General features: G+C 43.4%; 1 protein-coding gene across 1 annotated transcript; it reads left to right on the top strand.

Moving 5' to 3' along the window:
* Positions 1–40: 40 nt before the first annotated feature.
* Positions 41–9677, top strand: rab1ba (zRAB1B, member RAS oncogene family a). The gene is made up of 6 exons (XM_079184474.1): positions 41–322; positions 4176–4248; positions 4347–4442; positions 5851–5946; positions 6241–6372; positions 7892–9677. Exons 1-6 carry the CDS (start codon positions 309–311, stop codon positions 8084–8086), a joined length of 606 nt encoding a protein of 201 aa, XP_079040600.1. The 5' UTR covers positions 41–308; the 3' UTR covers positions 8087–9677.
* The last annotated feature ends 6417 nt before the right edge of the window (positions 9678–16094 follow it).

The raw sequence follows: 16094 nt of genomic DNA, 5'->3' as shown, positions 1-16094 counted from the left end.
ACGTCACCTCACGTCACTACCGCACCTGCGCAGCCATCTTGAGCCGCTAGCAAGCAACGGGCACAGAAAGGCAAAAAAACAGGAGTAAAATACAACAGCCTAACCTGAGGAAACAGGGATATGTCCGCTAGAATCAAGGACATATGAAACGATAAAGGTCGAACACAGTGGAACGACCACGGGACAGTAACGGAGACGGTAAAACAGCCATTTAAGTGCCTCGGATACCCGGACCTACAAGTCATCTTTTTCGCTGGAATAGGAAGGAAGAGTCGAGTCGCCGACAGAAAAACATCCAGAGTGAAACCATGAATCCAGAATAGTGAGTCACATTTAACGCTCCATTGTGAGGCGGCTACCGTCGACTGCAGTTAGAAGTCGTTATATGTTGGTGTGGGTTGTTGTGTAACCTTGTATTAATAATGCAGGCTAATCGTGCTGTCGATACATGTATTGTTAAACATTAGCTAACGTTAGCTGACTCCCGTGAACAGGGCGCGGACGGCTTCTCTTAATGTGTCAGTCTCGCGGACGTGTTTTCTTTAAAACGTCAGCTGACAGTTTTGCTCGTGCCTCACCGTGTCGGCTGTGACACGCGACCTTTTCACGGGACAAATAGTCCAGTGTGTAAAACCAGTGAGAAAACGGTCAGAAGAAAGTCTAATGAAGACCTTTAGCTTGACAGTAACGTTATATGAAGTAACGTTAATATAACAGATGACCTGTGTCCTCCATTGACAGCCTTAACGCTATAGCCTGTTTTTCATGGACACAGGGTTGTCGCCCTTCATACACACCGGTGCATAACGTGACTGTACGTACACCGTTCAGACGCCCGGTAACGTTACTCTAAATTCGCCATAAGTGCGTTTGGTTTCTACTTTTGTAAAATTCCAGTTTTTAGAAATGTCTTCCGGTTTACAACAATGCTTCACGTTACGAGCAGAGTGGACCGTCATGTCAATCATTTGTAGATGTACTTAACTACTTTTGGTATTTCTATCTATTGGCAGGTTAGCGGGACCTTATGTTGAATGATGTACGTACCTGCTAGGTATGCTAATTTCTCGGATAATATACTCTGCGGTGCGCCGCTTGTCTGGGCTATTGCTACATGATATGGCGGTGTAGCAGCTGTTTGACGGGTGTAGCAGATGATTGACGGGTATAGCAGATGTTTGACGGGTGTAGCAGATGTTTGACGGGTGTAGCAGATGTTTGACGGGTGTAGCAGATGTTTGATGGGTGTAGCAGATGTTTGACGGGTGTAGCAGATGTTTGACGGGTGTAGCAGATGTTTGATGGGTGTAGCAGATGTTTGACGGGTGTAGCAGGGTGTAGCAGATGTTTGACGTGTGTAGCAGATGTTTGACGGGTGCAGCAGTGTTTGACGGGTGTAGCAGATGTTTGACGGGTGTAGCAGCGTGTAGCAGATGTTTGATGGGTGTAGCAGATGTTTGACGGGTGTTGACGGGTGTAGCAGGGTGTAGCAGATGTTTGACATGTGTAGCAGATGTTTGACGGGTGTAGCAGATGTTTGACGAGTGTAGCAGATGTTTGACAGCTGACCTGCTGCCCTGAAATGAGAGGAACACCCGCTTGTCACCGAATCTGTCGGCCGGTGCTGAAAGCAGAGACTTCCCTTTGAGTCCTGATGGAACCCTGTCTAACTAGCTCAGCTAACGCCTCCACACCCTTGGCAGACAACCATTGTTTGTCAGAACGTTTGCTTCATCGCCCTGTCTGTCGTTAGACATGCCTTTATACCGCCTACTGTTACACACTGGATCGTAGGAGACACGGGGAGTGCACCTGGTTGGGGCATCCTCAAAGATTTGGTGCCACTTTCTAGTAAAGCACATGTAACTAATATATGTATTAAAGGTTATCAAATCATTAATAATGCTTCATAGAGCACTCATAAAAACATTTTACTAATGTTTATTCTCCTCCAACATTACAGGTAACTCTTAAGTTAATCAGGAAACGTCTATCCATTGGATCATTTGACTACATGTCTTGTTCAAAAAGGCAGCAGAGCATTTGGACAACAATCTAATTATTAACAGCTTATTACCATCAACAACTGCAGACCCGACTTAATAGGTTGTTATTAAAACCCCTCTGTTTGTGACTAATCTATTTATAACGGCAGACCCTGTTGCCAAAAACAGGTCTTTCATTGCTCAATATAAACAGAAAGTTTTTATTATTTAAGCCAACGTTCTGGAATGCCTCAATGTTTGTTGTCTTAAAACGGCGATTTACAGTTTTGCTTAAATAAAACCGGGCTTAAAAAACAAATACAGCAATGATGGATGATCAAGCGATGTCCGACCAGAGAAAGAAAACTGCCAGAGCATTTGGTGACAATCCTGAGTAGGTTTTAGTGTTTTATACTGCAGAGCAAGTCAGTCTGTACTAATTCATAAAAAATAAATATAAAGTGTTCTTGTTCACAGCACTGACTTCTAAGAGCTCTTTTTTGTTTGCCGTGCTTGGTCAGCTCATATTTTGATTGAATTAAGATACTACGCAGTCACGCGTCAACTGAATAATGGAGATGGCTTAAAGAAGAAAAACTTTATCACAGTAACTGAACAAATCCACAGTTAAACTACTTAATTTGCTCCACCATTGTCCCAGATACCCGTGTGTGTGTGCTAGTAAACAAACCAACGCACGTGCAGCGTTGTCTGCTTCCAGTTCTGACTGTAACTGCGATATTTAAAATATCACTCATGCTACAAATACTAAAAACACAGTTCTTTTAGGGGGGCATGTTTGGCTGTCCCTATTTATTTAAATGTTACAAAAGTGGTTGCCACTGATGACCTTCACTCTCTAGCCCTGCTGGTACGTTTTTTTTTTTCCATTATTATTTTGAACATTTGAGAACTTTGGCTTTTTTTGTTAAAAGAAAAAAAAAAGTTGAAAAACCGATTCATAATCCTCAAAGTAAGGAATCAGAAAATGTAACCTTTTTGTGTCAAAATAAAACTGAAAGTTTCAAATGAAACACTCTACTTATTAACTCATCACCACTTAACCGCCTTTCTCTTATCGCTGAGTTGAAGTACAAACAAGGCGATGCACTCATGGTGCTGTTGAATGAGTGATACCTGATGGACCGGTCCTGGTGGCCCTCAGCAGTGGTCCACATCAACACCATCCACAGCTGTGTAGAAATGTGAACTGGCCTGATTGCAACAGTGCTGTTGATCAAATGTTAGTGGGGTCTTACCAGCTGATTGAGGGTCAGGCTGTGATACATGACAGGTCTCAGTTTTCCTGTGACACAGGAATAGCAGTGGTGTTGGGCAATTCTCTCCAGCTGTCTGTCCTGTGTGTCAAATTCATGTGATGTTGTTTTCCTCCCAGTGATGGGGGGGGGGGGGGTTCGGAAGAACCTGCCTGTAATAGGAGTGAGTACCAAACCTCATTCCAGGGCCGGATCAGCCTGCTGGAGGGGCCCCGGGGCCCACGTGTGTAGTGTGTGCTCTGCTCTTTGTTCACCCTGCCATTCCTACAGTACAGTCTGTGTATGGATTACTGCCCGGGCCCGAGCGTTGTTTTACTCTTGACTTTCTGTTGAATCGCAAACAGTAGTTCAACAGTAGGACAAAAACTAAATTCTATACTCAAGGTCTCCTCACTAGTTTTGTTCTGGAGCTTTTAAACACAACATCTCCAGAAAAAGATATTAAATGGATCTTAAGTTAAGACTTTTTTTTGTCAAAACAGAAATTATTTTGGGAAAATACGACATTAAAGGTATTGTTTTTCAAGACGATCCTAATAATTGATATAAGGCCTATTTTTAAGGAATTGTTATTTGCTGAAGTCCAGCCAACTCTGTCATACTGTACTCTTTACTGCACTGACCTTTGAATGTCTGTTCTACTCCTCTTCTATTTCTACAACCCAAAGCAACAATGTGTGTGTGTGTGTGTGTCGCCCTCTGATGTGTTGACAAATGTTAATTTGTTCCGCTGCTGAAAATAGTCCTATAAATGTACTATTTCCTCCTTTTTGAGTAACTGTTACTAAAGACTAAAGTGACCAGCTGTTTCAGGAAAACACTGAGGCTTTGTAAAAAAAAAAGAAGCATATTCAGTAGAAACCAATGGTCTTGTAGCTGAGACCTGTGCTAACCTGGATTGTTCTTTTTTCAGTGACTACCTGTTCAAGCTCCTGCTCATCGGAGACTCTGGAGTAGGGAAGTCCTGCCTCTTGCTCCGCTTCGCCGTAAGTAATTCCGTCTCACCCGTCAAGACGCGTTTTTCCTTCACTGTCGGCCTCTTAAATGTCTCGGTTCCAACCACGACCTGTCTCCCTCTCCGCAGGACGACACCTACACTGAGAGCTACATCAGCACCATCGGAGTGGACTTTAAGATCCGCACCATCGAGCTGGACGGCAAGACCATCAAACTGCAGATTGTGAGTGCACACACACACACACACACACACACACACACACACGCATATTGAGACCGAGCCGTAACTGGATCCTGGTTTAATTAAGGGAACAGGCTCTGCCATCCCAAACACAACCAGTTTGTAAAGCAGACACACTGTAACTCTGCTCACACTATACACTCCTGGTCAGCTTTTTCCTTTTGTTCGTTCAACTTTGGGTAAAACACTGTGCTCGTCACTCTTTCACCCAGCCGTCCAATCACAGTGCTGGAGGGGGCGGGACAAATACCATGAAAGTAGCTTACTTCTTGAACTTTGCTCAGAATCTAAAATAAAACACGTTGAAACAGATTCATTGTTGACAGAGAAATCATTTAACCTGCATGTTTATATGTAGCCAGTACATAATGAATACATAATATTCATTATTTCAATGTAAACACAGCAAATCATTATTATTCAGGAAGATTATATAAACAGGTAGCCCTCCATATTTCTCTCTAGCCTCTCATCGCCTGAAGCTTTAAGAACTTTGTGAGGCTTCAGTACTAGGTTCCTCTGTGAGTTTCTGATGTATTCTCAAGCTGGTACTGGTACTGGTGTACACTCAAGCAGACCAATCCCGTGAGACCGCTCTGCCTCCAACCCCTGAAAGCACCTGATACTTAGATTTAGTATCACTTCCTCAGCAGCGCTCAGATTTATTTCCAGGAACTCACTTCAAGAGAGGCGACATGACAAGAACTACAGGTATTCAGTGCTGCTTGTTCAAAAGAAGCTTTATTTATATTGTTCATTTAGATTCACATAGTCTGAGGACACCACAGGATTATTGGATGTCCCGTGTGTCCAAGTGTGCAACATTATTAAATGGGGTTTAAGAGAAGTCCGACTCGGCAATGAAAGACCTGCTTCATTAAGCAGGACCTCCCTAAACTCAGTCACGTTAATCGGGTTGGGTTCGTGCTGTCAGATGAAGGAGCGCTCGCATCAAATCATCGATGGCAGGAAGTCGGCCACAAAAGAGTCCACTGTGTCCCTCACAGGCACAGAAATAGAGCTGCTAATACTGTTAAGAGTCCGGCATACACCTGCAGCCTCAACTACATAAAAGCACAAGTTTATTTTGTTCTGCTCCATAAATACCTCAGATGAAATAAAAGCCTCAAATAATAGTGTTGTGGTGAGCGGGAACAAAGAACACCACTGAGGGGGTGAAGTCAGCTGTACTCTATTAGCTGGTAAATGAATGTGGTGGACTCGGTGTAATGTGCATCAGTAATGTCATCGTGACACGCTGCTCCCAACAATACATGAGATCACATTGCCTCAAGGGTTCTGGGAGTTGTTATTTATTTGTTTATGAAATGGTGTTTTGTGGTATCGATTTCTAATCTTTTCTCCCCTGCGGTCGTTTTCTGTCTCTCAGTGGGACACTGCCGGTCAGGAGAGGTTTCGCACCATCACCTCCAGTTACTACCGCGGAGCCCACGGCATCATAGTTGTATATGATGTGACGGATCAGGTGGGTTCAGAGGAGGAAATGACTCCCGACACTTTATCATAGTTTAGTTTAGTTACTTTGTCACCAGCTGTGTTCCACTGCAAACGTGTTAATGTGTGAAGTGTTTCTGCTCCCAGCAGGATATATAGAGCTAATTAATATAGATATATATTCATTTTAATCTGATTCTAGCTTTTAGGAATCAACTACCCTTAAAACAAACTTTACTTAAAGAAACAGTTCACCCACTGCACAGTCACATGGTTGTTGTTAACAGCTGTAAACTGACCCGCTCACGTTCTCGTCCCCACGCAGGAGTCCTATAACAACGTCAAGCAGTGGCTTCAGGAAATCGACCGCTACGCCAGCGAAAATGTCAACAAGCTGCTGGTGGGCAACAAGTGTGACCTGACCACCAAGAAAGTAGTGGACTACACAACAGCCAAGGTACGGCTGCTTCCTAACAACGTGTCCGTTAGAGAGCGACGCCCATTCTAGACTTTTCTTTTGATCGGTTAATAAGAAAAGTCAGTCACTGAAAAACATTTAGGGTATTGCAATTATCTATCTCTAATGGTGAATTCAGCATTATGTACATTAACACACTCATCGTCTCCTGAAAACGGCTGAAAAGACGTTTCCCTTTCTAACACATGTACTAGCTTCTACTCTGCCATCTTTGTGGTTGCTGTAAAGCTGCATGAGTGGACACTTCCTGCTGATCTTTCACATTAAAAGCCCACAAGGAAAAGGACGGACTATGCCCATTGCACTACTAGAGGTCTTATAATGTGAAACCACTGTGCAGAAAATGTTATTTATTATTGACAGCAATCCAGAAAAGACATCAATAATATTTATTGTTAAAAGTATTTCATAATTGGTTTGTGTTTGTGGCATTTTCTTTTGCATTGGAAGCTTCTTTTGAGGTTTTTGAATGAAATGAAGCCTCTGTTGTCATATTATATGAAGTTATCTCCCTAAAGATAGATAGAAAATAGTGTGTTATTGTGGTGATATGAATATAATTTAAAGTATTGTTAGAGTGCTGCTCGACTGGTGTGAGCTTCCACAACACAATGAATAGAAAGAGGCAGCGCAGCTTTAACATGGATTTTGAATTGGACTGTCGACGTAATGAATGAAGCTTAGAAGCTCTCAGCTATTCAGTTCTTTCTGTGAGACTGGACCAGCGAGGACGACAGTATTTACACCGTTAAAGGGTTTGTTCCATCTGACCATTATTTTCTCAATTAAAGGGAGACACTACAGGAGAATACAGTAAAGAAATGAACGAATAGATATCACAATGACTCTTTCCCAGTCGATGACTTACATTCAGACAAGTATTTTGAGTATTAGAAGTTTTCTGAAAATACATGTTTAAATGTGTAAATAATGCATTTCATATCGCATAAAAGATGTGCTTATTTGCTAAATTTCCAAAACACATATCTGAACTTGGTGTAATGGTTTTTTTCAGAGGGCATTTCTCTCTGCATCACTCTATAAACAATAAAATACTGTCAACAGACCTTTGATATATATTTACGCCATGTTTTAGTAACAGAATGTTGTATAAATCAGGCTATGGATGATATATGAATAAACCCCTCTGTAATAACTGAGTGGAGATTTCAGTCTCATGAATTGTTAAATTCTATTTCAGGTGAAGAGGGAAAGAACATCCCTTCCCCAGTAGATTACCTACATTAACACAATACCTTTGCATTACAAGGTTTCTCAAGTGTTATGTTTGAATATGCAAATGAAGCATTATCTAATGGTAACTTGTGATGACTTCAGTAGTCTACAGGCACAAAGTAGTGAAATAAACACCTAAATGAGTGTTTCGTCTGTAACTGCGTGCGTCTGTAACTGCGTGCGTCTGTTGTCGGTCTGACAGAGGCTCTCCCCTCTCTGTTTGCAATGCACACTTTAACTACGAGCCTCTTTTCGTTGGCAGGAGTTCGCTGACTCTTTGGCCATCCCCTTCCTGGAGACGAGCGCCAAGAACGCCACCAACGTGGAGCAGGCCTTCATGACCATGGCTGCGGAGATCAAGAAGCGCATGGGCCCCGGGGCTACGGCCGGTGGAGACAAGCCCAACCTAAAGATCGAGAGCACCCCCGTCCGGCAGTCCGGAGGGGGCTGCTGTTAAGAGACCCCCTTGGCCCCCCCCCATCACCACCCTCCTCCACCATTTCCACTGAATTCTCCCTTTCTGTGTTCCCTCCCATGATCTCTGCCATTCCCTCACCGCACCGTTCCCCCAGAAACACCCTGTTACCCAGACTCCCTGAGTGACGGTCGGCCCAACAGAGGAGTAAACTGTTAGTGTTTAGATCAGGAAACAGATTGAAACTTTACAAACAACCGAGAGAGGAAAGCTGTGAGGGAGGGACAGACGCCGAGGCCAAGAGGACAGAAAGAAAATGGACTGGAGGGGGGGGGCAGATGAAGATTAGGTTTACACACACACACACACACACACACACACACACACACACACACACACACACACACACACACACACTGTAGTGGGGAGGAACAGGTTAAAAGAGATGTTAGCCTTTTGGCCAAATTCTCGTCAGGCTGCGTCTGTCTTTGTTGATCTAATTTTAGGTTCAAACTGGAATTATTTACCTGCACAAACACACACACACACACACACACACATATTTTCAGTGTGCTCGAGTCACACACTGTAGGAAGCATCATCGCTATTTATTGATGAAGGCCCATTCGGTGAGGCTCCATCCATCGCCCTCCTCAGCCTCCACGCTCGCTTTCTTAAGTTGTGTTCAGACGGGATGCTAAGGGACCTTTCGCATTACGTCATTCAGGTGAATTTGAGCCACATACCTGATCTCCTGCACTTGCTGTGGGTGAAATCTTATTTATGCCCTCTCAAGACTTTCCACTGACTTTGCACGTCCCGTCTGAACACACCTTTCTAAGCTAAGGGAATAAAAAAAAGGAGGTCGCTTTTACAACTCTTCACATTTAGCCAACACATTAAGTGAGCATGATTGTCGGATTAAAGGGGTTTTAAGATGCTGTTAGAAAAGCCGGGCAAGCATTTCATTTGAAGCGTAGTAAAGCGGCAAAGAGAAATGTCTTTCCAGAAACAAGCTAGGCAGCATCGTGCCCACTCGCGCGGCTAGTTAGCGAGCCACAGCGGGCTAACTTCTAACCAGTTAGCAAGCCAGTTAGACGCAAGCTAACACAGTTTACCCAAGAGACCAGTTTGTACCATCTTGTCTGCAGACTGTGTCTCTTTGTGGAGAAGCTAACGCGTTAGCCTGACCCGATGTCTGACTCTTCAGCTCTCTGTTCCCTCTGAAGTCAGAACTGCCAACACGGTTTAACTTGATGTCAGAAATTCACCACAGCTGATTTACAGAAACGCTTTGGGGCAGATTTACTTTGCGGCTATTCAGCTGAAATAAATAGGTTTAGTCTCAAACGGTTTCCGTCACACATGCTGGGGTGGTCCAGGCCTCTGAACCTGTAATGAGATCACATACAGCAGCACAGACTCACTGGAGTTGTAGTTGATTCCACATATAGAGCTGGGCTGGAGGCGGTGGTGAGAGCTGCAGTATGCGGTGTTAGTTTTTCTGTTTTTTAGTCTAAATTTAATCTATAAAAGAAAGCAATGTGACAAAATGCTGTAACATTTAGCACAGCCACTTCCTGGAATGACACTAAATATTACAGTCCAGGGAGCAGATAACACTGCATACAGATGGAGAAAAGTGAGGGTGGGGGGGGGGGGCACTCAGTTTATCTTAAAGAGAAACGATGGCAAAATCCTGCATTGATCTTACAATTACTTTTATTATTGTCGTGGTCTTTATTGTTTTTTTTTCACTTTTATTTCTCATACTCCTGATACAACTTTTACAATAACCCAAAGCTGAGGGTGTGTGTGTGTGTGTGTGTGTGTGTGTGTGTGTGTGTGTGTGTGGGGGGGGGGGGGGGTTCCTTGTCGCTCTCCTGTGCATCGGAAGCTTTAGTCCAGTTTGTCCTTTCTTGTGTATTTCTTCTTCTTACATTTCAGTCCTTAACACAAATGACTCAGTTCAAACGAACGAGGAGGTGTGTTTGCGTTTTCAGACGCTGTGGGAGGATTGGAGCTCTTCCTCTGAAGTACACTGAGGCCTTTACAGTCAACACGACGGGGGGTTTAACACGCCCGTCTGCATTTGGACACGGGAAGACTTCCTCTGTCCTGTGGAAATCCTAGACGTATCTTTCACCGTCCTCATCACTAGAATAATGTTATTTCACTTGAGAGGAGCAAACTGGAGCCAGTTCTCTGCGTTTATGTGAACAGGCCTTGAGGTTCTGTTTGGATCGGACACGGGCCGCATGGTTGTTGGCGTGGTAACGGTGTTTACGCGCCTGGAGCTCTGAAGCGGCTCATAGCTGTCGGGTCTCAGCCCTGTCTCCAGGGAAACGGGAAGGAATGTGAGGAGGAGAGCGTCCCCTGCCCTTACAGAGGGGCCTCGACACTCAAGGCAAAAGTTCTATGTCTGAAAAATATGGTTAAGGATCCACATGCGGTACTAAAGTAGCATCAGGGCCTTCTGAGAACTCTTCTATTGGTCTCGGCTATCTGTCAGAGAGATCCACGCTGAGCAGAAGCTGCTCCATAGTCCATGTCATCGCTTGTGTTGTGTTCGGGGGGGCATTCCGGAGGTTCAGGGACTGACTGGTCTTGGTTTGCTGACCGGATATGAACTCCCACCTCTCCCCCCCCCCCTCCAGCCAACCGTGTCACTGCAACTCGACCAATTCCTCCCCGACTCGCCCCTCGGCTGAGATAGTGGAGTCTGGCCCAGGCTCCTGTAACACCAACACAGTTCTCCTGAGACCTGAATACAGACGAGTCCACATCGTGTTGACAACAACAGCCTCCCCCACTTGTGACGCCACGTCACTGATTGATGCTCGGTCAGAAGAGTGAGGGCTGTGACATCGGCATCACCTGGAGATGAGACGAGTCGTGTGTGTGTGTGTGTGTGACTGGTGGCATCATTGTCAACAGATGTATTTTTAGCCTTGTGTTTTTCAGCTCTGTTGAGCTAAACTAGAAATGCTGTTTGCTGTGCAAGACTGGAATCTGAAATTGAGGGGGAGGGAAGGAACCAGCAGTGTGCGCGCGTGCGTGTGTGTGATTAACGTGTAACATTCCTGAGCTCTTTGGACACATGTTGGCATCCCGGCAGTCTCACTTGTGTAGATGCAAAACAAGCAATCGTTTAAAACTCGACACTCGAGACACACACACACACACACACACACACACACACACACACACACACACACACACACACCGGATGTTTTGGGGTTTGATGACTGATTATTTTTTTTTATCTTTGTTTCAACAAGTCTTGCAATTCTACTGATTTTAATGTATTCATTGAATACTACTCTGTGTCGTATGAGGGGGCGCTGGGCAGGGCGGGGTCTCCTGTGAGGGCGGAGTCAAAGAGACGCAGGGTGGGGCTTTTGCTTATGAATGTGATTCTGATGAAACAAAACACTTTTCTCCTTAAGTTCACTTTTTGTATCGGTTCGGTTTTGAGAGGGGGTATTTTTCCACGTCCTTTGCACACGCTGTCCGTCGCTGTTGAAAGGCTTAATGAAGGCGCTCACTAGGTGTTTGTTCATAAAGAGCACCGGGCAGGAGCTCGCCTGTCAACTCACCTTCTGTCTTCTTTTCTGTTCGGCTTGTTCACTTTGGTGCCGTCTCCCTGCTGAGTTTGATCATGTTTTTGTTTTCTTTTTCTTTCTGTACATATTATAAATATACTATATATAATAAAATGATGAAAAAGATCAACGTCAACACGAGAGCTGGTCTGGTATTGTTGTCATGGCTTTATATTTGTGACCCGATGTCTCAGGAACACCTGGGGGGGGGGGGGGGGCTTTAATGTTAGAATGTGGGGGTCACATGTCACCGTGACTTTGAAGAGATTTCATCTTTAATCTAATTTAATTAAAGTAAAAAACATTATGAGAGAAAACGTGGATATTCTTTGAGATGAAAGCAGTCACTTTATAGGAAAAATTCACAAATGTATGAGATTGAACCAACAAATATAGATATATGATATTGTTGAATACATTGGTAATAAAGCACTGGGCGTGGGCTCATCTGTCAGTCACCTTCTGTCTCCCTGCTGAGTTTCTAAGCGTTTTTGTATATATATCGATCATTTTAATAAAAATGATTATACTCCACAAATCTACAAGAAAACATTTTGTCAAAGAATTTGCCACCTTAACAATAATAGAATATCAATTTTTTTCTACGAATATTTCCACCATCCACAGGCACTGTAATTATTATTTTGTACCCACATTGGTCCTAATACACTGTTGTAGTAAAGCCTCTGAACAGCTGCTAGACATCAGAAGTCAGCGCTGAACAAGACACCGAGGATAAGGAAAGATAAGAACAGAAAATATACTGTGTGGTTTGCAGTGGTGGGCCGTGCATTTTATACCTGGGCCTTCACTGCTGAAATACCACCTTATAACCACATGATGGCGCCACAGCTAGGGTTATTATTCGTTTCTTGGGCTGTAACTATATAACGTTACGTATTTGTATTAAAACAGTTTGGTACGAGGCTTACAAACCGAACAATACGTTTGAATAATACTAGTGCATTTGGAAAATACAGAAGCTTAAATTGTAGGAAATATAATGATTCCTGCGCTCACTAGGAGACAGGGTCTGTGTGACCTCTGAACCGGAACAAAAAGAACCACAACAAAAAACAGCTGATGATCCGCAAGTGTTCCGGGAGGCTAGGCTAACTAGCTTAACGGAAAAACAACAGCAGCAACACGCATTCTGCTACACACTCAAGAGCCATTCAGATATTAGATGTAAAAAAATCTGGCTTCGAGGTGGAACTAAAATAAACACAATCAGTGTTAACTTAAGGCTGACTATTGTCAAAATAGTAACACATCTAAATGTCTGCATCCGCCTACAGCTCCAGAGATCAATCTGAGGGGTCACAAGACGGGTAACATGATGGCAAAGAAGAAAAGAGAAGCAATTAAACTATTTTTTGCTCTTGTCTTGTGAGAGTAGGAAAACATTTAGAATATTCTCGAGTCAAACTTTCTGTATCTCAATGGCAATATAACCGAAGTCATTTCATTTGGACCACAGGATTTGACCAACATTATATCTTCTCATCTTGGCCCTTTGACCTTTTGTTTAACCATTCAAATCAGGATTCTAAGTGTGGAAAATAAATCAATGAGGTAGGTAAATTATGCTTAGTGTTTAATAATAATGAACCAAATGTCTGTTTATTTTTTAATTGTCATTATTTATTGCTGCATGAGCTACACATGCTCACTCTTCATGACATACAAAAATAATAAATACATGTTTACAACTAGATTGCAAATTAACCATAAACATCAAAGATGAAATAACCTTCATTAAATACATCTGTATCAATAACCTAGATAATTAACAAAGACAATGGTAAATATAACTAAATCTATGGTTTGAATGCACTTATACTGCTATCTGCTGGTAGGAATGGTCATCACTTTTACTCTGCCTCTCCTTAAAGTCTATGCTCTGCGTTCACTCAAGCAGCAGCACAATACGATGGAAAGTGCTAACAGCAACAACTCTGCGCACACAAAATTTACTTTGATTAAATTATATTACGAACTGTATTGCATCAAACTATGCACAGACTAATAGAAAATTATATTCTTGCCGTGCACGTGGATAAATTAATATTGAATAAATTGCATGTAGTTGCAACTACTGTTGCTAACATACTTGCATCGGCCCACGTTTATTCATTTATATTTATTCATTTTTCTTCTAATGTTACCCTGGTATGTGCTTGCATCATAGACTAACACTTTTCATTCTGTTGCCCTGACTTTTATTTTGACATGTTCTTACTTCCGTACTACCTGTCTCGTTTTTGGATTCAAATTCAAAATCAGCTTTGCTGAGAAAGTGATTCTATGCTTTTTATATTACATTCAGTCATTGCATTGCGTTTCGAAATGGTTCAACAACTAAGGAACACAAGTTTATGAGACTCTCCCAGAGCTCACAGAGCAGCTCCCGATGATTTCAAGGTTCCTGTAAATACCACAGTTTGCCACTTTTCATTTCTCCCTTGGTATTATTTGATAAGCAAAACCGAGGTTGCACGTTTTGCATGACACAGTTGTGTTCAGTATTTCTGTATCAGTTTTGGGTGCATTTTTAATCTCGATTAATAGCATTGGATTTTTTGCGATTAATCGCATTGTTATGGCAAAGTTCAATAATGAATTCAAAAGTAGCGTATTACACACTTTTATTTTAAAGTACTGCTATATGAACAAAAGTGCAATAACATTTGGTTTGCAAACACTTTAATATAAGCAATATAAGCTACATTATATGTTGAACCTAAATATTACCAATACCTATTAAGACAACAAAAATAAACATTGTATTTATTGTTGCTTTAGTCAAATGTAGCCTGTTTCAGAATGAAAACCCCTTCTCCTGAAAATGGTGCGAGTGTCTGTGACTGAGAGTAAAATGCATCTTAATTTATGTCTGATAAAAGCCGATAGTGTTCATACGCTGCAGCTTGGAATGTTACATTGTGTTTGTACGCCCTCCGGCGTGTCACAGAACAATGCAGCACATATAGCACAGACGCCTCCGTCTGTACATTCTCTATGGAGCCAAATCCAGACCAATATTCCATTTATACCTCATTCTGTTCTGCTCAAAATGTTTCCCAATTATAATAATCCATACTTGATATTTGGTTGCAAATTGTTCCCAGTTAGTGACGGCCTGACACCCCTATAATAAAACACGTTGCTTTCTCTGTTCATGGTGGTTCATGGGGATCAATGTGGGAAACAATGAAAATGTGCAAATGAAATGCCTCAACAGTAACGCACAGGTGTAGGGTGTGAACATTTTGGCGACTCCTAGTGGTAGCATGGAAACAGACACTGTGTTAGACAGCAGGGGGAGCTGCTGCCTGGCAACTTTCATATCAAGTCCCACAAAAGTTCCATATTTTGGTCCTGATGAGACCGTAACCATGCATTCTAGATCTGACGTCAACCTGGCCAGTACTTGTTGAGATATATTGCACATTGACCGATATCTAAAATTGTAATGATTTACAATGATAGTCATTAGGGACGTTTCCTACACACACACATACAGTACGTCTTCTCCATAGGAGTGCGCTGTTGCTGTCTGCTGGAGCCACCGCAGGAACCATCCGTTACCCCGGCTACCATACTGTAGACCTCCCCCGGCTGCCTGTCACCCACATGGTGGCCGCCCTTGATTTGTACCCCTGCCTCTCCCCATGGAGCGTTTAAAAAACCACACACACACACACACACACACACACACACACACACACACACACACACACACACACACAGGCAGAGCAGATCGTGTGTAGGTGCGGGCAGCTTGGCTGTAGTACATCACTGTGTCAAACGAAGAGATACTTGACATTGAATTTGACCAGTTGTTGTTCGGGGGTCTGGCACCGATTTAACAAAACAAAGCCCTGCGGCAGCTCTGGGTGGGATCGCAGCTGCCCTCTGCATCCGCTCTGCAGCGCGACCTTTCCAGCAGATATCACATGATAAGCAATATGTGCTCACATCCGATCCAGAATATGCAACCATGTGCACCCACATCAAGTGTTGGAGGTGTGTGTAAAGGTGCGGCTCCTTGTGGAGCTCTTGAATGTGGACAAATTGAAGGTTTTGTCAGTGTTTTGTTCAACATTTCCTTAGGTGTTGAAAAGGTGAGTGCAGCTCTCCTGAGCTGTCCCCCCCCCCCCCCCCCCCCCCCCCCCCCCCCCCCCCCCGTGGGGAGGCACGGGGTGCTCGGTGACCTTGAGTTATTTTTAGCTCAATGGGGGTGCTGCAAACTGGGAGCAAAGGCTTAGAGACACTCCGTGGAGTCTGCAGCTTGCCACGTACACGTGTGCGTGCCGGCTGCTACTACGGTGAGAAGGGCTTCTCACAGGAGGAGAGGCGTCAAGTGTTCGTCCAGCAACCTGCAGCTGATGGAGATGTGTAGAGCAGCCTTGTGACTGCAATGTTGAGCTCTAAGGATAATT

This window comes from Pholis gunnellus (genome assembly GCF_910591455.1).
Source record: "Pholis gunnellus genome assembly, chromosome: 23".
NCBI classification, from domain to species: Eukaryota; Metazoa; Chordata; class Actinopteri; order Perciformes; family Pholidae; genus Pholis; species Pholis gunnellus.
The sequence above is the reverse complement of the archived record's forward strand: the minus strand, read 5'-3'. Positions and strand labels throughout refer to the sequence as shown.

Coding starts and splice junctions, on each gene's coding strand:
- rab1ba (XM_079184474.1), top strand. Junction 4,443..5,850: donor AGACCATCAAACTGCAGATT/GTGAGTGCACAC, acceptor TCTGTCTCTCAG/TGGGACACTGCCGGTCAGGA. Junction 5,947..6,240: donor TATATGATGTGACGGATCAG/GTGGGTTCAGAG, acceptor GTCCCCACGCAG/GAGTCCTATAACAACGTCAA.